The 21,171-nt window shown below is 36.6% G+C and overlaps 1 protein-coding gene across 1 annotated transcript; it reads left to right on the top strand.

Moving 5' to 3' along the window:
- The first annotated feature begins 130 nt into the window (after window positions 1-130).
- Window positions 131-13,393, top strand: HSPA13 (heat shock protein family A (Hsp70) member 13). The gene is made up of 5 exons (XM_040227186.1): window positions 131-231; window positions 2,713-3,053; window positions 5,772-5,985; window positions 8,719-8,886; window positions 10,050-13,393. Exons 1-5 carry the CDS (start codon window positions 207-209, stop codon window positions 10,715-10,717), a joined length of 1,416 nt encoding a protein of 471 aa, XP_040083120.1. The 5' UTR covers window positions 131-206; the 3' UTR covers window positions 10,718-13,393.
- The last annotated feature ends 7,778 nt before the right edge of the window (window positions 13,394-21,171 follow it).

The raw sequence follows: 21,171 nt of genomic DNA, 5'->3' as shown, positions 1-21,171 counted from the left end.
AAGGGTGGCTCCGGCGTCACTGGCAGCGGTTGAATGGGGGCACTAATCCCCGCCTCCTCACGGGAAATGAAGTCCTTTCTAATAGTTTCTCGGACCGAGTCAGAGCGATAGGACTACATTTCCCAGAGCGCGGGTCCGCCAGGCGGCTTGGGGGCGGTGCCTCACGTCTGTTACAGTCATCGCTAAGCCTCTTCGGCGGGACTGTGATGGCCGGAGAGATGACGATCTTAGGTTAGTAACGAGGGGGTTCTTTACGCTGTCGCGGGCACCGGAGCGGTTGAGGGAAGCAGGGATGGGTCGGGGTCGTTGTTGCAACCGCTCGATTCCGCTAGCGTGGCGGGAAAGGCGTCAGAAAGGTGACTTTGAGGCGGTTTGGGGCTGTTCCCGAAGCCGGGTTGGGGGTCGCCTCTAGGAATGACCTGGCCGCTGTAGGCCCGGGTAGGGCCGGCGGCGACCTTCTGCATACATTTCAAGGATGTTGGACCTCAGGAAGTGTTCTTATCCAAGGAATGTCGATTTTCAAATCGTTGGTTGAAGAGGGGTCTTTGAGAGGCCTCTAGAATGTGCATCTCCGAGACCCCTTTGTGGGGGAAGCGGGAGGAGCACTAGCAGCCTCCCGACCTGTAGGCTCGTGGGATGCTGGATTTTGAGAGATCCGGGGCTCTTTAATGTGTAGGCCAATGTTGTTTCCACCAATCCGGGTGGGAATTACCCGCTCCGGACCAGAATGTGATAAAATGAAGATTTTTGTTATTTTTTATTGAGTAATTGTTACTAAGCTAAGAATTAGTAAAAGAGACTCTTTTAGATTGGCATTTTGAGTTGTATGTAATCTGGGTGGACACAGATGTATAACACAGCCTCTTGAAACCAAGTAACAGATTAATTATAAATACGAAGTGGCTTCTTTCTCCTTCACTTATGTTTACAGGCAGTGTAACATTTGTACATATTTGGTTTTTTCATAATTAACATTTATTGGCCAGCTTCTGATAGCTAGGAACCATTTGTGCAGGGGATTCAACGTGGCTAAAACCTAACTTCAAAGAGTTTCCATTTATGTTAGCATCGAGTTACACACTTCTGTTCACCTAAATATCACCGTTGCAAGATGTCCTTCATTCATATTTAGTACAGAAAAGGTTAACTGTGTTGTTATGAAGTGACAGTTTAAGCAACTTCCAAAACTATTTCGATCTAGTTTATCCATTTCATCCTTTTGAAAGGAAAAAGAAGAGGGGAGATAAAAAGAGTTTTAGCATTACAATATCAGGGCTTTTGGTATGGAAATTTTACTAATAGGGTTTTGTTTTAATATTGCTATCTAAAGCTAATTATAAAACTATAAAATCTAAATAGTAAACTGTGGAAAATTCTGAGAGAGATGGGAATACTGGACCACCTGACCTGCCTCTTGAAAAACCTATATGCAGGTCAGGAAGCAACAGTTAGAACTGGATGGGACAAGAGACTGGTTCCAAATAGGAAAAGGAGTACGTCAAGGCTGTATATTGTCACTCTGCTGATTTAACTTATATGCAGAGTACATCATGAGAAATGCTGGGCTGGAGGAAGCATAAGCTGGAATCAGGATTGCCAGGAGAAATATCAATAACCTCAGATGTGCAGATAACACCACCCTTATGGCAGAAGTGAAGAACTAAAGAGCCTCTTGATGAAAGTGAGAGTGAAAAAGTTGGCTTAAAGCTCAACATTCAGAAAACTAAGATCGTGGCATCTAGTTCCATCACTTCATGGGAAATAGATGGGGAAACAGTGTCAGACTTTATTTTGGGGGGCTCCAAAATCACTGCAGCTGGTGACTGCAGCCATGAAATTAAAAGACGCTTACTCCTTGGAAGGGAAGTTATGCCCAACCTAGACAGCATATTAAAAAGCAGAGACATTACTTTGTCAAAAAACATCTGTCTACTCAAGGCTATGGTTTTTCCAGTAGTCATGTAGGGATGTGAGAGTTGGACTATAAAGAAAGCTGAGCACAGAAGAATTGATGGTTTTGAACTGTGGTATTGGAGAAGGAGAGTCCCTTGGACTGCAAGAAGATTCAACCAATCCATCTAAAAGAGATCGGTCCTGGTTGTTCACTGGAATGACTGATGTTGAAAGTGAAACTCGAATACTTTGGCCACCTGATGTGAAGAGCTGACTCACTTGAAAAGACCCTGATGCTGGGAAAGATTGAGGGCAGGAGGAGAAGGGGATGACAGAGGATGAGATGGTTGGATGTCAACACCGACTCAAAGGACATGGGTTTGGGTAGACTCTGGCAGTTGGTGATGGACAGGGAGGCCTGGTGTGCTGCGGTTCATGGGGTCGTAAAGAGTTGGACACGACTGAGCAACTGAACTGAACTGGATTACATTCTGACTTTTGCTCCAGATAAATGACTTTTCCTGTCAGTATTAGTACAAGTATTACTGAAATGTTTCTTTTTCAGCCCTTTACTCACCCATAAGTTAAGTACACTAACATACAGGGTTTTTTTTTGTTTGTTTGTTTTTGTTACTTCATTTTAATGGCATTATAGTCAGTTTGAATTGTGAAAAACATGATGTTTGAGAAATGTTATGAGTATAAAAGAAAAAAATTTTGAGACTTTATAGTCTAGTATTGAAGAGTGATTTTAGTGTTGTAATTTATCAAATTGTACTGTTTTGATAAGACATAACTTTTAATTTGCCTGTATTTCAGGATCAGCTGTTTTGACTCTCTTGTTGGCTGGCTATTTGGCACAACAATATTTACCATTGCCTACTCCTAAAGTGATTGGAATTGACCTTGGCACTACCTATTGTTCAGTTGGGGTGTTTTTTCCTGGGACAGGAAAAGTAAAGGTCATTCCAGATGAAAATGGTCATATCAGCATACCCAGCATGGTATCCTTCACTGATGATGATGTTTATGTGGGCTATGAAAGCTTAGAGCTTGCAGATTCGAATCCTCAGAACACAATATATGATGCCAAAAGATTCATAGGCAAAGTTTTTACCCCGGAAGAACTGGAGGCTGAAATTGGGAGATACCCATTTAAGGTAAGTTAAGCGGAAATGTATTTTTAGTTCAGCACACTGTTTCAATTAGTTCTTTGGCTTCAAGTTACAAAAATGTATATTTCAATGGACTCAGTTTGTATGGAAGTTATATTATCTCATTCAACAAGCAATCCCACAGCAGCTCCTGGGTTGGTTAATTCGTTGGTTCCACAACACTGTTGAGGACTTAGGACACTACCATCTTCTCACTCTGCCATCCTCAAAAATGCGTTGTTCTTTTATTGTTCTTCTCATTCTACCATCCTCAAAATGCATTGTAGCAGGTGGCTAATGAAGTCCCATGTACCTATAGATAGATGGATGGATAAATAGATACTCTCTTTGTGTGTGTATATGTATTTGTACATAGAAAAAGAGATCATACTAGGCACGCTGTGTTTTGACTTCTTTGAAACTCATATATATAGTTTTACATCATTATCTTTCATGGTTGTGTGGAACAGCTGTTCCACCATTTTATTGTCCAGTCTCTGTATGTTTTATTTTTTCCTTAGTTTTCCACTATCATTGGAGCTTCAGTGAATATCATTTTTGTACATGTGTAGTTTTACATTTGTTTGATAATTTCCTAAATTTGATAGTCCAAATGGTTGTATGTTTTTAAGGCTTCTGATTTGTACTGCCAACTTTGGGCACCGAAAAGTTTACATGCTCTTATCTATTTTTCAGACTGCCTATGTCTTCAGTAGTTATTATTTTTCAGTCTTTGCCAATAGATAAGTGAAAAATGGTATCTGGTAGTAATTTGCATTGCTGTGATTTCTAGTGAAGTCAGACTTTAAAAAAAAAATCAGTTTATTGCATTTTTCTTTAGTGATCCATTTCTCACCCTTTGTCCTATTTTCTTTTGGGATGTTTATCTTTTTTGAATGACTATAAAAATATATTTTATATTTAAGTATCCCCCTTTTTTTTAACTAACTGATGTATAATTTTGTTTTTTAACTGTCAAGAGTGTTAGATTTTTTATGTGGTAAAATCATCTCAATAATTTAAAATGTTTTTAGAATCTTATGCTACTTACAGCCTTTCCTATCGTATCCACTTGTATTTTTTTTCTAATGCTTTTATGTAAGTATTTGTAGGTTTGGGTTTTGCTGGGCTTTTTTTCTTAAATATTTAGATATTTATGTAGGGTTTTTTTTTTGGTAAATTATGAAATAGGATTCTAATAGTTTTGAAATTAGATGATTGTATCAGTGCTGCTTATTGAATAACCCATATATAAGAGCTCTGAAATTTTTATTCATTTTTCAGAGGAGAAAAAAATTTCTCCAGGTATGTATTTGGTTTATTTCTTTGCTTTTCTTTTAATTTTTTGTTAAGTTCAGTTCAGTTCAGTCACTCAGTCATGCCTGACTCTTTGTGACCCCATGAACCGCAGCACACCAGGCCTCCCTCTCCATCACCAACTCCCAGAGTCCACACAAACCCATGTCCATTGAGTTGGTGATGCCATCCAGCCATGTCATCCTCTGTCGTCCCTTTCTCCTCCTGCCCTCAATCTTTCCCAGCATCAGGGTCTTTTGTTAAGACCCTTTATTAATTTGTAATTTTTATTTTGTAATGATAAAATTGTATAAAGCTATACATCTTTCTCTAAATTGCAGCTTTGGGTACATTACTTATTGATCCTAGAGTTATTTTAAGGTGGTTTTGTGTGTGTGTGTGTTTTTTAAGTTTCTCAGTGGTCCAGTTTTTTTGTTGTTTCTCTTTCATGGTTACTCTGAACATACTGGAATTAATCTAATTTTTAAAAATGTACAAATATACAACTACATTAGCAAGGATAATATACTAATACACGTTTTCATGGAAATAAGAATGTGAGTGATATTTGATTCTTAGCAAAAATAGTGAAGTATTAAAATTATTCTTGTTAATATGTACCAGCACATTCTTTCAATTATCTATTATGTTTGGAAATAAATAAGTTTTTTGAAAAAGAAGATCTTGAGTCACATACATGATTTAGCAACTATTATTCCTTCTATTGGGCTTTCCTAGTAGCTCAAACAGTAAAGCATCTACCTGCAATGCAGGAGATCCAGGTTCAGTCCCTGGGTCAGAAAGATGCCCTGGAGAAGGAAATGGCAACCCACTCCAGTATCCTTCCTGAAAAATTCCATGGACAGAGGAGCTTAGCAGTCTACAATCCATGGAGTTGCAGACAGTCGGACACGACTGACTGACTAAATTCCCTCTATCTCATCATTCATTTTTTTCTTACATTTAACATATGTATTGAGAATCTTCTCTGTTCCAGTTATATGCTGCTGCTGCTGAGTTGCTTCAGTTGTATCCAACTCTGTGCGACCCTATAGATGGCAGTGCACCAGGCTCCTCTGTCCCTGGGATTCTCCAGGCAAGAATACTGGAGTAGGCTGCCATTTCCTTCTTCAATGCATACTCAATGATAAATTTTATTTTTCTGCTGTTATTAAAAACTAGAGTGGATTCATTTTATAATTTTAAAGTATATCTTTTAATAGCCTCTAATCTTTGTACATGCACTTGCTAGATAACAAATGAAATTTTATGACCTTTTCAGGATAAGTTTTGATTGAATACATTCGATGTATATATGTATATATATATATTTATGTGTGTTAGTATATGTGTATGTATAATATGTATGTAGATATATACACACACACTTATATATAGTGTTTTCATCTTTGCAAACCTTATTCACAGGTTTTAAACAAAAATGGAATGGTTGAATTTTCTGTGACAAGTAATGAAACCATCACCGTTTCCCCAGAATATGTTGGCTCTAGACTGTTGTTAAAATTAAAAGAAATGGCAGAGGAGTATCTTGGAATGCCAGTTGCCAATGCTGTTATTTCCGTACCAGCAGAATTTGATCTAAAGCAGAGAAATTCAACAATTCAAGCTGCTAACCTTGCAGGTAATATCACTTGCCTGAGTTGCATTTTTCTCAAAATTTTCTTAGGCTGAAAATCTATAATGAGGTGTATTATTTTGCAAACCAGTTGATTAGGCGCCTAGACAAAGTATATGGTAGATAAATAATTAAGAAGGCTCCATGGTACAATGTAAAATACGTATATTCTGACAACAACCTATCAGGTATATGACCAAGGCTGAGAAAAAACATGGACACATTAGCAGTGAGGAATTTGTTCTCCTGAACTTGTTTTAATGTGAAGAGGAATATAATACAATGATTTTTAAAAATCTGAGGTGGGAGAAAATTTATTTGATACCATTCAGCAAATACTGATTACCTAGGTAAATAGAACAGGTAAACCCTTTTTTTCATAGAGCTTATATTCTATTGGAGGAAACAGAAAATCAGTATTGAAGATAAATATAGTGTTCTTACCTTAAACATTCTGTAATTTTTTGAGGTTGTACCCAAGTCTGCATTTTGGACTCTTGTTGGTTACGAGGGCTACTCCATTTCTTCTATGGGATTCTTGCCCACCGTAGTAGATACACTGATGATCTGGATTAAGTTCACCCATTCTCGTCCATTTTAGTTCACTGATAGCTAAGATGTTGATGTTTATTCTTACCATCTCCTACTTGACCACATCCACTTTACCTTGATTGATGGTGGGACAATTTACCTTGTCAGAGAGATGGTGGGATAACATCACTGATACAATAGATATAAACTTGGGCAAACTTCAGCAGATGATGAGGGACAGGGAGGCCTGGTGTGCTGCAGTCCATGGGGTTGCAAAGAGTCGGACATGACTGGGCAACTGAACAACAACCCTTAGCATTATTGACATGTTAGCCTGAATAATTCTTTGTTGGGGAACTAGCCTATGTATCATAGGACATTTTGCAGCATCCCTTAACCTGTACTCCCTAGAAGCTAGCCAATAGCACCATCTCTACCAAGTAGTGATAATTTTATGTCTCCAGACATGGCTAGATGTCTTTAGAGGAAGAAAATGATCCCTGGTTGAGAGCCTGGATACAGTGTGTATCAGAAAGTAACATGCTATGGGAGAGGAAGGTGGGATAGAGGTTTAAGAGGAAGGGAATATATGCATACATATAGCTGATTCACTTCATTGTTCAGCAGAAATTAACACAACATTGTAAAGCAATTTTATGCCAAAAAAAAAAAAAAAGTAACATTCTATGGCTATGACCAACCTAGACAGCATATTAAAAAGCAGAGACATTACTTGGCTGACAAACGTCCGTCTAGTCAAAGCTATGATTTTTCCAGTAGTCATGTATGGGTGTGAGAGTTGGACCATAAAGAAAGCTGAGCACTGAAGAATTGATGCTTTTGAACTGTGGTGTTGGAGAAGACTCTTGAGAGTCCCTTGGACTGCAAGGAGATCAAACCAGTCCATCCTAAAGGAGATCAGTCCTGAATATTGATTGGAAGGACTGATGCTAAAGCTGAAGCTCCAATACTTTGGTCACCTGATGCAAAGAACTGACTGATTGGAACAGACCCTGATGCTGGGAAAGATTGAAGGTGGGAGGAGAAGTGGATGACAGGACGAGATGGTTGGATGTCATCACCAACTCGATGAACATGAGTTTGAGCAAGCTCTGGGAGTTGGTAATGGACAGGGAAGCCTGGCGTGCTGCAGTCTATGGGTTGGAAGAGTCAGACACAAATGAGCGACTGAACTGAACACGTTATGGAAGAAAAGACAGGATAAGGGAATGGGCTTGCTAGGTGATCAGAGAGTAGGGGGGACTTGCAGGTTTTGAAGGGAGTGGTCAGATAGACCTCAGTGAGAAAGTGATATTTAAGCAGAGTTGAAGGAAACCAGGTAGTGAGCCAAGCAAGTGCATGGAGGAAATATGTTGCAGGAGAGAGAATGGCCAGTGTGGCCATGAGATGAGAATTTAGAAGATGGAAGGTTGGCCAATGCTACCAAAGGCAAGTGAGTGATGAAGTCAGAAAGCTAAGGGGAATAGTATTATGGTCTTTGAATAAATTCTTCAGTTTGACTAGTTTTTATGGCTCTTGATACAGAAAGTCATACTACTTTCAAGGCCACTCATTATATGTAGCAGTTAGTTTAAAGCAGGAATTTTGTTCAAGGAAATTTTGATCTTTTGTTTGCACATCTACTGTTTAGCATTACCTTGAAATCAGATTTTGCTGTATATTTCAGTTACTTTCAAGGATCTTGCATTTTAAGTTGTTTTTTAAAATACATTGTAGCTATTAAAGCATATCTTCTCAGATTTTTCTTTTTATCATTTTTCTATCTATTGATCTGTTCTTTTACAGAAAAAGTCATTTTTAAAAGATGAGCATCATAAGCTTATTTCTATAGCTATTACAGTATACGGTTAATGTTTTCCTTCCCAAGTAAAATATGAAAGTTAGAAGAGGCTGAGGGATCTTTTAAAATTAAGTATTAAAAAAGAATAGAGTGATGTATTTCATTGAATCTGGGCCTTTATTTCTTTATACTGTAGTCATCTTTTAGAATAATTTTAATGATATCCATTTAGAAGAACCAATATTTGTCCTTCCCGTTTCATTGTTTTTATTTGGCTTCTGACTGTTCTTATTATTACTCAGTGGAGTTCATGTTGGAGAAGATACTAATATGTTGTAGGATTAAGTGAAAAAAATTCCTTAATCATGTCCTTTAATGATTGTTCTTCCCTCCAACCAATTTTACAGGACTGAAGATCTTAAGAGTAATAAATGAACCCACAGCAGCAGCTATGGCCTATGGTCTCCACAAAGCTGAAGTCTTTCATGTCTTGGTGATAGATTTGGGCGGAGGAACTCTCGATGTGTCATTGCTAAATAAACAAGGAGGAATGTTTTTAACTCGAGCCATGTCTGGTAAGAAAAATGTGGGGAGTGTTAACGAGATTCAGCCATGTTGACATATCTAATGTGTAAAGTGCTCATTTTTCAGTGTTTCAGCATTCTTCGCATTCATTTTGGTAATCTTCTGTACTTGTGATCTTAATGCCACCACCTATTTTATTTATAGCAAAAAGTTAAGTCTCAAAAAATGACTGGATATACTGTAAGTCAAATATTGTAGCTAACTGAGGCAGTAGTTTTCACCTCCATTGTGAAGGGAACAGAAGGAAAGAAATCATTTAAAATGAAGGATGGTCAGTTTACTTCATTTAATAATCTGTTTCACTAAATAGCTATGTTTAGGAAATCCAGTAATAGTATTTTGCATTCTAAATTTTTTTACGGTTTTTGTTTTAGTTTAAGGAATTAAGCCTAAGGAACTTAAGTTATAGGTAGTCTAACTGGACTCCATTTAGAAGCAAGTTCAGTGATGGGAATTTATATCACATTACTCTCTTCCTTATTAAATTATTTTTTCTACTTTTTAGCTCTTAATCATTTTAAAAGGAATTTTTTTTTTAAAGATAAATGCTTACTGGTACTTTTTAATTGTAGGAAACACTAATTTCTTTTGAGACAAATGCCACTTTTTGTTTCTAAATTGCTACTTAAAGCCCAGTCTGTGTTCTCAATTTCTTACTTTCTGAAAAAGTATTTGATATCACTGAGAGACTTCCTTTTACATCATTAGAACCCAGATGTGCACTGTATTTTAATTGTATACTTTTGAATTAAACTCCTTTTAACCCAATTATTTTTAATCAGTCTTTTTATGAATAAAATCTTAATAATACATTAAATAAGGATTTATGATTCCCAGAATATCATTTATACATACATACTAAGTCACTTCATTTGTGTCCGACTCTGTGCGGCCCCATAGACGGCAGCCCACCAGGCTCCCCTGTCCCTGGGATTCTCCGGCAAGAACACTGGAGTGGGTTGCCATTTCCTTCTCCAGTGCATGAAAGTGAAAAGTGAAAGTGAAGTCACTCAGTTGTGTCCGACTCTTAGCGACCCCATGGACCGCAGCCCACCAGGCTCCTCCGTCCAGGGGATTTTCTAGGCAAGAGGACTGGAGTGGGGTGCCATTGCTTAGTCATAATATAATATAAACTTTTTTATTTTTAACTTAGGAAACAATAAACTTGGAGGACAAGACTTCAATCAAAGATTGCTTCAGTACTTATACAAACAGATCTATCAAACGTATGGCTTCCTGCCCTCTCGGAAAGAGGAAATCCACCGATTAAGACAAGCTGTAGAAATGGTCAAGTTGAACCTGACACTTCATGAGACTGCCCAGATGTCAGTGTTACTAACAGTGGAGGAAAATGACAGAAAGGGACCTCCAGCTGGTGACAGTGAAGCGCCAAAGGACAAATTTTCCCCAGCAAATGACCCCCATGTGGACAGCATGTTTGGAGCCAACCTTTCTGAAAAGAAAAATGGAGAGGGTCAGGTTTTATTTGAAACAGAAATATCACGAAAGCTCTTTGACACCCTTAATGAAGATCTGTTCCAGAAAATACTCGTACCCATTCAGCAAGTGTTGAAAGAAGGCCACCTGGAAAAGACTGAGATTGATGAGGTGGTCTTGGTTGGGGGCTCAACTCGTATTCCTCGAATCCGCCAAGTCATCCAGGAGTTCTTTGGAAAGGACCCCAACACGTCTGTAGACCCTGACCTGGCCGTGGTGACAGGAGTGGCTATCCAGGCAGGGATTGATGGAGGCTCTTGGCCTCTCCAAGTCAGTGCTTTAGAAATTCCCAATAAGCATTTACAGAAGACCAACTTCAATTGAAGTACGGAGGGATGGCTATTTGAGATCTTGTCTAATGATCTCTTCCTCTTTATCAGACCACCTCCATCAGCCAAATAAAGTCTCAAAAATGTCTCACACATTCACCTGAAAGATAACGTTTATATATATGAAATTTTGCATAACATTTTAAGATTGAATGTGACCAGATCGATCCTTCTTGATTTTGGAGAGATCCCATTCCTACAAGTACTTCTAAAATGATAGAATTGAGGTAAAACTCTCTTATTGGAGCATAGGTGACTGTATTTTCTGGATTCTGGAAGTAGATATCCATGTGCACTTAAAACTATATTCTGTAAACATTGCCTAGTGCCAGTTACATGATTCCCAGTTCTTACTAAATTGTGTTAGCAGGGGCTGGCAATTTATTTACTTGGTTATCAGATGTAATTCTTAATTTGAACTAGACATGAAGGATAGTGTTGATGTCATGTACTTACATTGACTGGGAGATAGCAGTGTTACTTATATAAGCTGCATATACAATATTCAATAACAGCCATATTATATGACAAAGTTAACCTCCACAAATTCAGTGTCCTGTTATGTGTCCTATTCATGTAACCTGCATTCTTCAGATTTTTAAAATATATTTATTGAATCAGTTTGTTTTCTTTCTAAAAAGCTACAAATTTATTCAAATATTTCATTACCAATTTATATTTTATTTCTTTAATCTGCTATCATTCTCTGCTTCGATTTCCATGGTTCTGCATGGTTAGAAAACAAAAGAGAATTATTAATTGCATTTTAAAAATGTGTTAATATCACAGTATTTATTACTATAATTTTTTTGGTTATTTAAGACTTTTGTAGATGTTGATAAGGGGCTTTCCTGGTGGCTCAGTGGTAAAGAATGCCTGTCAATGCAAGAGACACAGGTTCAAGCCCTGGGTTGGAAAGATACCCCGGGGAAGGAAATGGCAACCCTCTCCAGCATTCTTGCCTGGGAACTCCCATGGAGAGGAGCCTGGGGCTACAGTCAATGGGATCCCAAAGAGTCAGACACTCAACTTAGCTACTAAACAACAAGACATTGATAAACAGCAGTAATTAGGTACAGTATTTATTTATTTTATGTTTTTGGTTTTTTTCAATGTTTATTGTCAGTAAGCCCTGGAGAATTTAGCTTGCATTTGTTTCAGCTTTACTGACATTTTCCCTCATATTTAGTTGTGAATGAGGAAAAGTGTACTCATTTGCAAAATCCTTGTTATTTGTTTCCTACCGTCATTTAAAAATAATCAGACTTGGACTGTTTAACCTTAAAAGGTTAGTTTGTGATAAGAACAAAAAATTCATGAATACTGGAAGTAATGTGGAAATCTCACAGAAGGCAATGTTAAAAAATGTCCACAAATCAGGGTAGTTTATAGTAACATGAGTTTAGTGCAGTGGTTTTAGTTTGTTTTCTTTTAGAAAAGCTGCAGGAACCAAGGAAGAACACATAGTGGTTTTATTTGTTATGCCCCTATTATTTGAATATTTTCTTTTTCCTTAATAGAGGCTACTTCCTCTCAGTATTCAAAAGTTATACTCTGGTCAACATTTTTGCTAATGTAAAATATGTCTCTTTATCCATTGCTGAATTAGAAAGGATGTTGAATTTCCAATCACTGAAAAAAGAAATAAGCAAACTCATTTCAGCAACATCAAAACATTTCTGCTTCTCATAGTAAAATCTAAGTGTTTTTGTAGATTATAAAGAAAATATTTCTTAGCAGTGAAATTGCTGTTAATTTCAATCAGATACTTCTGTGAATAGAAAATGTCTGTAGTAGATAAATAGAAAAATAGAAAATGTCTGTTCACATGTTTTATTTTAGAACTGAATGGAGAAATGCCAAAGAGGAAGCCTTCACTGCATTATAAATATACTCAAGTGTTCTTTTGAACTTTATAAAAATTTTTACTAGACTTAAAAATTGAAAGATCTTTGTGCAAAGGTCTTTTAAAAGAAAAGTGTTCAATTTATTAAAATCTCTGTATACGGTACCAGCTTTAACTAAAGCATTTTAAGATTTTTTAAAGTTCGAATTTCTCCGATACATGAGATAGTTAGGACAGCCTGTTAAGAGTTCTTAGAAGAAACGATTTGCAAAACAGAACGGCTAATCTTATACTCTAAAATTGGAATTTAAAAAATTTGATTGTGTCTGAAAAATAGAATGGCAGTGTTGGAATTTGGAGCCAATAGTTCAGCATATTCTCTAGTATATTACACTTTTTAAAAAATAGTGTCTGTCTGCAATCATATTTAGGAGGCTATGTATAAATAGTCTTGAAGTCAATGTAGTTTATTTAAAAGGTAAAAATGCATTCTGAAAGGGATCATTTATATATAATCTGAAGACATTTTGCATAAAACAGTATATTTTGGTTGTACATCTTGCTAGTGTTTTTTGAAGTACATAACTTTAAAAAAAAATTAACTGTCTTATATGATTAGAATATGTGAATAATTTATTTGGTGTCAGGAATGTTGTGGTACCTCTTGTTTTCCCTGGAACCACTGATGTATCAGCAGACACTATCGTGTGTAACATGTTCTGAAAATCATAGTTACTGTGTGTAACATTGTGCCTCTTAATGTGTGCATACAGGTGGTTTACATTTTAATGTAAATAAACGCCACTTTGCAGTTTGTTTTTTAAACTGTGTCCTTTATTTTCTATTTGAGACTATGCCAGAGCACATTTTTGAGGTATATAAATAGAAAGGAAATGGGAATAGAGCTGATCTGATGCTTACGGCACGTGACCTCAGCAGGTACGGCCTAATTTCCTGCATCCTGAATGTTCCTGAAATTGCTTACTTTTCTACTTATTTATTTTTAAATTAATGTTTATTGGAGTATAGTTTCTTCACAGTGTTTTGTTTCTGCTGCACGGCTAAGTGAATCAGTGATACGTGTACATATATCCCCTCTTTTGGATTACCTTCCCATTTACGTCACCGCAGAGCACTGAATAGACTTCCATGTGCTATATAGTAGTTTCTCATTAGTTATCCATTTTATATATAGTATCAGTAGTGTATATATGTCAGTCCCAGTCTCCCAATTCTTCCCTCCTCCCTGCTTATCATACATTTGTTCTCTAGGCCTGTGTCTCTGGTTTTTCTTTGAAAATAAGTTCATCTGTATCATTTTTATAGATTCCATATATAAGCAATATAGTGTTCTTCTAGGTTAGTTTTGGCTCCACTATAGTCAGAAGCTATGAATTTATATTTAGAATTCTGGGTATCCTATTCATGATACAGGAAATGTCTTCTAATTTAAAGAAATGACATACACCTAGAATTCTGAATACCAGTTCATGGCTTTTGACTAATGGAGCCAAAACTAATTTAGATAGTTAATAACCCTGCTTAATAACTGTAATCCTTTGGTTGGTGATTAATACTTTATAATTCTCCAATAAAGATTGTATTATTTGGACAAAAAATTTAATTTTTTTTTTTAAAGAAGTTCATTCGATTCATGTAGTCTTTTCAAATGAGCCCTTAAAAACAGATTTGGCTTTCACTAGTTCCTGTGATTCTTTGATGGTTACTTTAACTACCATTGCTGGGAGATTAAAATATATGAGAAAATAGAGTGATATGTTCATATTTATTTCACTGAACAGACATACAGTGACCTATTCAGGTAAGCAGCTTCTAATGTAACTTCCAATACTCTGGCCTGGTATTCCAGTCTTCAAATGATGCAGCCACTGTTCAAATTTGAATGTAATCTTTTGCGAGACTCTAAGCCAGAATCACTGAGCTAAGCAGTTTCCAGATTCCCAGTTCACAGAAACTAGTACACTTTTTTCATTTGTTTTAAGCTTTGTTGTTCAGTTGCTCAGTTGTGTCCGACTCTGCTACCCCGTGGACTGCAGCATGCCAGGCTTCCCCATCCTTCACTGTCTCCTGGAGTTTACTCAAACTTGTCCATTGAGTCCGTGATGCCATCCACCTATCTCATCCTCTGTCACCCCCTTCTCCTTCTGCCCTCAAACTTTACCAGCATCAGGGTCTTTATGGTTCAGTTAACATCTCTATGTGACTACTGGAAAAGCCACAGCTTTGACCATATGGACCTTTTTTAGCAATAGATAATACAGTGCTTACTATGTACCTGGAGTTTTCTAAGTGTTTTAATAGTAAAAATTAGTTTTGTTCTAGCCGACTTATGAGTGGTTACTGTTACCCTGGGCTTCCCAGGTGGTATTAGTGGTAAAGAACCTGCCTAACAGTGCAGGACACGTAAAGAGACATGGGTTTGATCCCTGGGTGGAGAAAATCCACTGGAATACTAAATGGCAACTGAATCCAGTATTCTTTCCTAGAAAATCCCATGGACAGCAGCCTATAGGGTTGCTAAAGAGACACAACTGAAGCAACTTAGCACACAAACACTATTAACCCATTTTCAGGTATGTAAATTAAGGTACAGATGTATTATGTAATTAATACATCATTACAAAGCTAGTAAGTAGCAGAGTTATGATTCAAATCCAGTCCATGGACAGAGGAGCCTGGCGGGCTATAGTCTATGGGGTCACAAAGAGTTGGACATGACTGAGTGACTGAGCACAAACATTTAATTCTTCACATGACTGAGAAATTTGAATTTACAGATTTTTCAGATACGAAATGAAGATAATAGTACCTAATTCACTGGGGTTTTGTAAGTGCCTGGCATAGAAAGTGCCAAGTATTATGAATGGAGATGATAAATAATTCTCCATAAGAAACATTGAAACAAGTTTCAGTGACTTGGTAATTTTATAAGAATTGTAAGAAAATGCCACAAATGTAGGTTGTTTTCCCTAATATACTCAAAGCCCTAATTCTATGAGTCTAAAACTTCTGAAAATTTTTGAGAATTCTGAAGAGGAGAGAAGATAAATTTGCCATGGTAAAGCATTTATTTAATTTTGGAAAGAATAGCTTGCCTCACCTCAAGTTATTTGGATGTTAAGAAAGTAACAAATGCAGTTTATTTTATACCTCATTGAATTAACTATGCTTTGGCTTACCTAAAAAGACATTTAAAATGTTTTAAAATGGCTTACATAAAATACGTAACACAACTTTGATGTGGACTTATTTTTTAAGGTTATTGAATTTGTTAACAATATTGCTTCTTAAAATCCTTAAGCCAAGGGATCTTAGCTCCTTGACCAGGGATCAAACCCACACTCCTACATTGGAAGGCAAATTATTAGTCACAACTTTGTATATATACATATATATAATAATATAAATACATACTTCTGTTAAGAGTTTATCCATTCACCTTAAATTGTTTAATGTGTCCTATGTAGTATTGGAAACTAGAAATTGGATCTTAATTATTAGTTGTAAATAGTACCTCTCATTTGTCTCCCAAGTAACTAAATTAAGAATATTTTGTCAAGGTTGAAAAATATTAATGCTTTGTAACATGCCAAAGAATTGATGCTTTCTAATTGTGGTGCTGGAGAAGACTCTTGGGAGTCCCTTGGACCGCAAGGAGATCAAACGAGTCAATCTTAAAGGAAATCAACCCTGAATATTCACTGGAAGGAAAGATACTGAAGCTGACGCTCCAATAATTTGGCCACCTGATGTGAAGAGCCGACTCATTGGAAGAGACTCTGATGTTGGCAAAGATTGAAGGCAGGAGGAGAAGGGGTCATCATCAACTCAATTAACATGAGTTTGAGCAAACTCCAGGAGACAGTGAAGAACAGGGAAGCCTGGCATGCTGCAGTCCATGGGGTCGCAAAGAGTCGGATACAATTCAGTGACTAACAACAACAAAAAAAGTGGTCGTGGCAGATCCTGCTAAATGCTACTGCAATATCTTTTGTATTCATTCTTACTTCAGAAGTGAGTTTTTTTGGAGAGGCAACATCCCATACTTTAAAATTATTTTCCAGCTTCTTCTGCAGCTAGGGATGAGTGTGTGACATAACTCTGACCTACCTTCTTGAAATACCGACATGAGGCTAGAGATAAAGCAATGAATTTGCAACTAACAATCAGCAGACATGTAATGGGTGGTTGAGCCAAAGGCAGAAGCAGTCAGTGGTGTCAGGTAACTGCTCTGGCGATGTTTGTCCTTTCTACCTTGGGACTTCTTTCTGCCTAAGAAAAACAAGCCCTTAGTTGTTTACACTTCTTTGTTTTCCTTCTTTCCTTCTTTGTGTTTTTGAACCTTTGTCCCTTAATTTATGGTTAAACATTTTGTTAAATTGTCATTTTCTGGCTGTCTGCTTCTAGCCAAGATGGAATAAAAAGGAAGTGGTTTAAGTAAAAAAGTAGAAGAAAATACACGAAACGGTTTTTTCAAGACCTTACGCATCACAGTCGACATTAATTCTTATCTGTTATCTCTAAAATCATAGCTCTGGCAATACAGGGAAAACAGAATCTGTTGTGTAATACCTGGAGATTGTTGCACAAATGCTCAGAACAGAAAGCCAGAAGCAGATGTTCAGACAGAATTAGTGTTGACTAAAGCTGGATTAATATTTATGCCTAGTTCCTGTGGTACTCCACTGTAACACATTCTCAGTCATTCATTTAGTCTTATTCTCTGATGACCATATTACATTTTCTATTATGTCTATCAAAAGTTGAAAAATAGCAATAAACCCATAATCATCCCCAAGTATATTAATGATAAGCTGAGTGCTATAAATATGAACTCAAAATCAACCCTGTATCCCTTCCTTTGACACACAAAAATGCATATGTGTCATTTTCCTTTTAAATGTTTTGGAAACATATTTTTCAAAATTTTCACAAATATCACAGATAATTTTTTAGTTTATGATGTTATTTTTACATTTTGCTCATATGCCTATTCATTTTTATTTTTCTCTTGTGCTGCCCTCATGAGATAAAATGTTACTATCATTGATCAGCTATGATAGCTAAGCATGGGTTCAGTGTGGTCAGTCTGTAAATAGCAAATGAGCAAGCTTGGTTACCTAGTCAGCAATCATTAACAAGAGAAGCTGAAATGGAGCAGGACCCTATGGATCCTTGTCCCCCATGTCCTTTGCCTGACTTTTGTCTGAAGAAAAACTTTTGCCAAAGATGTGAGAACATACAGAAACAAAGGAAAACAGTCAAAGGAGACCAAATAATAAAATATACTTATTAAGCATAGTCAAGGACTTTTAGTTTCTTCTCAAAGCCTATAGATAATATTCTGAGCCACGTCCTGTGAGCTGTTTAATAGATACTGAAACCACCCCACCAGGTGGAGAAGTTAACTACATGATGATCAGGCTTTAGCCATGACATAAGCTGACAATTCTGAGAACAGGCCTCAAGAAATGGAAACAAAGTCGCCCTGGAATTGAAGATTAACTGTACTTAAAACAATCAAGATGATGCTGGTCAGACCACCAACCAATTTCAAGGTGACTGTCAGAGCTAACTATGCTGTTTCTGTATTTAGCCCCCTCCGTCTAGAAAAGCTCTTGCTCCCTGATTGTTTGAGCTGGGGGGTATTGGCCTTTGGACAGGAGTCTGTCCTCCCCCTGCCCCCAACTGTCCACATACAAAATAAAGCAAACTTTCTTTTACCTCAACCTTGACACTTTATTGGCTTTTAGAGAGGTCTGCAGCCAGACCCCGCTTTTGGTGACAAAACCAATCAGCCTTTACCAGGTTTATTACCCATTACCTTGGCGCCATTGACCCAATAGTGTAGCAGTTGCCATACAAACTACCGAGGTAGTCTTTATTTTCATGAAAAAGATTTAGAGAAATGTGGCTCAGAATACTGCCAGAAGTCCTGATTTCTATATTCCACAGATGGTCTACTTGCTTGGAAAATGACAGCTAGAAAAGCAAGAGCTAGGCTAACTGAAAGGACTAGAAAGAGATATGCCCTGCTACTGCCTTCTCAGTGTTGCTTAATCTCACCAAGATCATATTGTACACAATTGAGGACCATATCTTATTTTAATATCCAATTATCCCCAAGTTGCTGTGTATACAATAGACTATCATAAATATTGGCTGTTTCACCCTTTTTGTTTACTTAAAACTGTGTCCTATGTGATCTTGTTTGTAAACATGAGACTATATATAACTACAAGAAACTATGAATGTTAATATTTAAGTGCTTATTAAATATTTTCTATATTCCAGAAAGTGTTCTCTCTGTCCTAAATGTTGTGTCATCTCATTTAATTTCCAAAAAAAGAAACTTTAAGGTTTAAGGGGTAGATAAAATTCTTACACCCAAATAAGTTCAGAGAAATAAGTTAATTTGCCCAAGTTTGCACATCTAGAAAGTTGTAGAGTTGAGATTTAACATAGATATTCTGTCTCTAGATTCTGAACTCTTTTAACTACAATAAAATTTTCTTATTTTAATTTTGTTGATTATTTTTCCCAGAATAAAAGCCCTCTAGATCAGTTATAACTATTTGTTATTTTCATGTGTATTAAAATACTTCATTACATCCTCTTAACACTAACTTAGATATCAAAGTTAAATTGAAAAGTATGTGAAATTGCCTTTATTCAACCATTTTTTACCTACAATGATAACTAATTCATTTGGGTTTAACTAATGTTATATTTGAAGAAGAACCCAGACCCCAAGACAAATACCATTTATCTATTTCAAAGCTATTGGTTTAAAATTCTTCTCTCCCATTCTTTAATTATAGACTCTTTAAGTGGCTCTTCCAGAAATGAGACATATTATTAGAGAACTGAAAAGAGCATCAGCAGTTTTATAGTCACCTGGGTCTTGATTTTACAATTTGTTGTCTAAGATCCTCTTGGTATCTTATCATTAAAATAGGGTGGGTAGTAATATCTTCCTTATGTTCTTTAGTGAGAATTGAAAGTAATAAATTCTTCTAGTGCTTTGTACATCACTTGGCATATAGTGGGCTTTCAGTAATAAATATTCTTGTCCTAAAGTAATTCAACTTAATGCTGCTTAGAATTTCCTTCTGTTAGCTAAGATGAATATTTCTGCATGTCAAAAATAATAATTATTTTCTTAATCTATTTTTTAAGTTACAATTTGAAATAAATCAATCATTTAATCAATGCAGGAGATCCAGACTTGATCCCTGGGTCAAGAAGATCCCCTGGAATAGGCAATGGCTACCCACTCCAGGATTCATGCCTGGAGAATTCTGTGGACAGAGGAACCTGGTGCACTATAGTCCATGGGGTCACATAGAGTGAGACAGGACTGAGCAAAACTTAAATTTACTACTTCTCTATAATCCAGTCTTTTAGATTTCTAACATTTTGCTTTAAAGACCACTTAAATAATTGAACAAACTTGATGGACATAGTAGAAATTAGAATGAAATAATAATTGTTTAAAAAATACAATATATTGAGTAATAATGGCTTAGTCATTTAAAATTTTACTTTTTTTATTCTTTAACTGTATTATATAAATATAAATATTTATGACATAAATATATGTTATATAAATATATTTATATTATATATAAACTATATTCTACATGCATGCATATATACTAATGTCACTTCAGTCACCTCCGACTCTGCGATCCTATAGACTGCAGCCCAAAAGCCTCTTCTGTCCATGAGATTCTCCAGGCAAGAATACTGGAGTGAGTTTCCATGCCCTCCAGAGGATCTTCCCAATACAGGGATTGAAGCTGCATCTCTGATGTCTCCTGGATTGGCAGGTAGGTTCTTTACCACTAGCACCACCTGGGAAGCCCATACATGAGATAAATATATAAATCTATCTACCTACATTTGTACAAACCCTAAGTATATGGCCTGATGATTTTCACAAACTGAACCAATACTCAGACCCAGATCAAGAAACAGTACATAACCATTTTCCAGAAGCCCACCTTGTTTACCCTTTCAATCATTACCCGTCATTGGAAAAGACTCTGATGCTGGGAACGATTGAAGGCTGGAGGAGAAGGGGGCAACAGAAGATGAGATGGTTGAATGGCATCCTTGACTCAATGGGCATGGATTTGAGCAAACTCTGGGAGACAGTGAAGGATAGGGAAGCCTGGTGTGCTGCAGTTCATGGGGTCACAAAGAGACAGACACGACTGAGCGACTTAACAACACCAGCAACCAAGAGTAACCAGTATCCCAACTTCTAGGAGTATAATTGTCTTTTACTTTTTTAAAAAACAAACTTTCATATCAATGGAATCATGGGATCATATAAGAGTATTCTTTGTGCTTTACTTCTTTCACTCCACATTACATGTGAGATTCATTGGTGTTATTGCCTGTAGTGGTTGTTCATTCTTATAGCTGTGTAGAATTCCATGGTATGAAGATACCACAATATATCTACGTGACTGTTGACATACCATTAGACTGTTAAATTATGCAATGTCTCTGACTGACTTATTACAGATGTAAAGAAGCTAAGACATAAACTTTAACTGATGTTAATGAAATAT

This window comes from Oryx dammah, unplaced genomic scaffold (genome assembly GCF_014754425.2).
Source record: "Oryx dammah isolate SB20612 unplaced genomic scaffold, SCBI_Odam_1.1 HiC_scaffold_2, whole genome shotgun sequence".
NCBI classification, from domain to species: Eukaryota; Metazoa; Chordata; class Mammalia; order Artiodactyla; family Bovidae; genus Oryx; species Oryx dammah.
The sequence above is the reverse complement of the archived record's forward strand: the minus strand, read 5'-3'. Positions and strand labels throughout refer to the sequence as shown.

Coding starts and splice junctions, on each gene's coding strand:
- HSPA13 (XM_040227186.1), top strand. CDS start 207: ATGGCCGGAGAGATGACGATCTTAG. Junction 5,986..8,718: donor TCAAGCTGCTAACCTTGCAG/GTAATATCACTT, acceptor CCAATTTTACAG/GACTGAAGATCTTAAGAGTA. Junction 8,887..10,049: donor TTTAACTCGAGCCATGTCTG/GTAAGAAAAATG, acceptor TTTTTAACTTAG/GAAACAATAAACTTGGAGGA.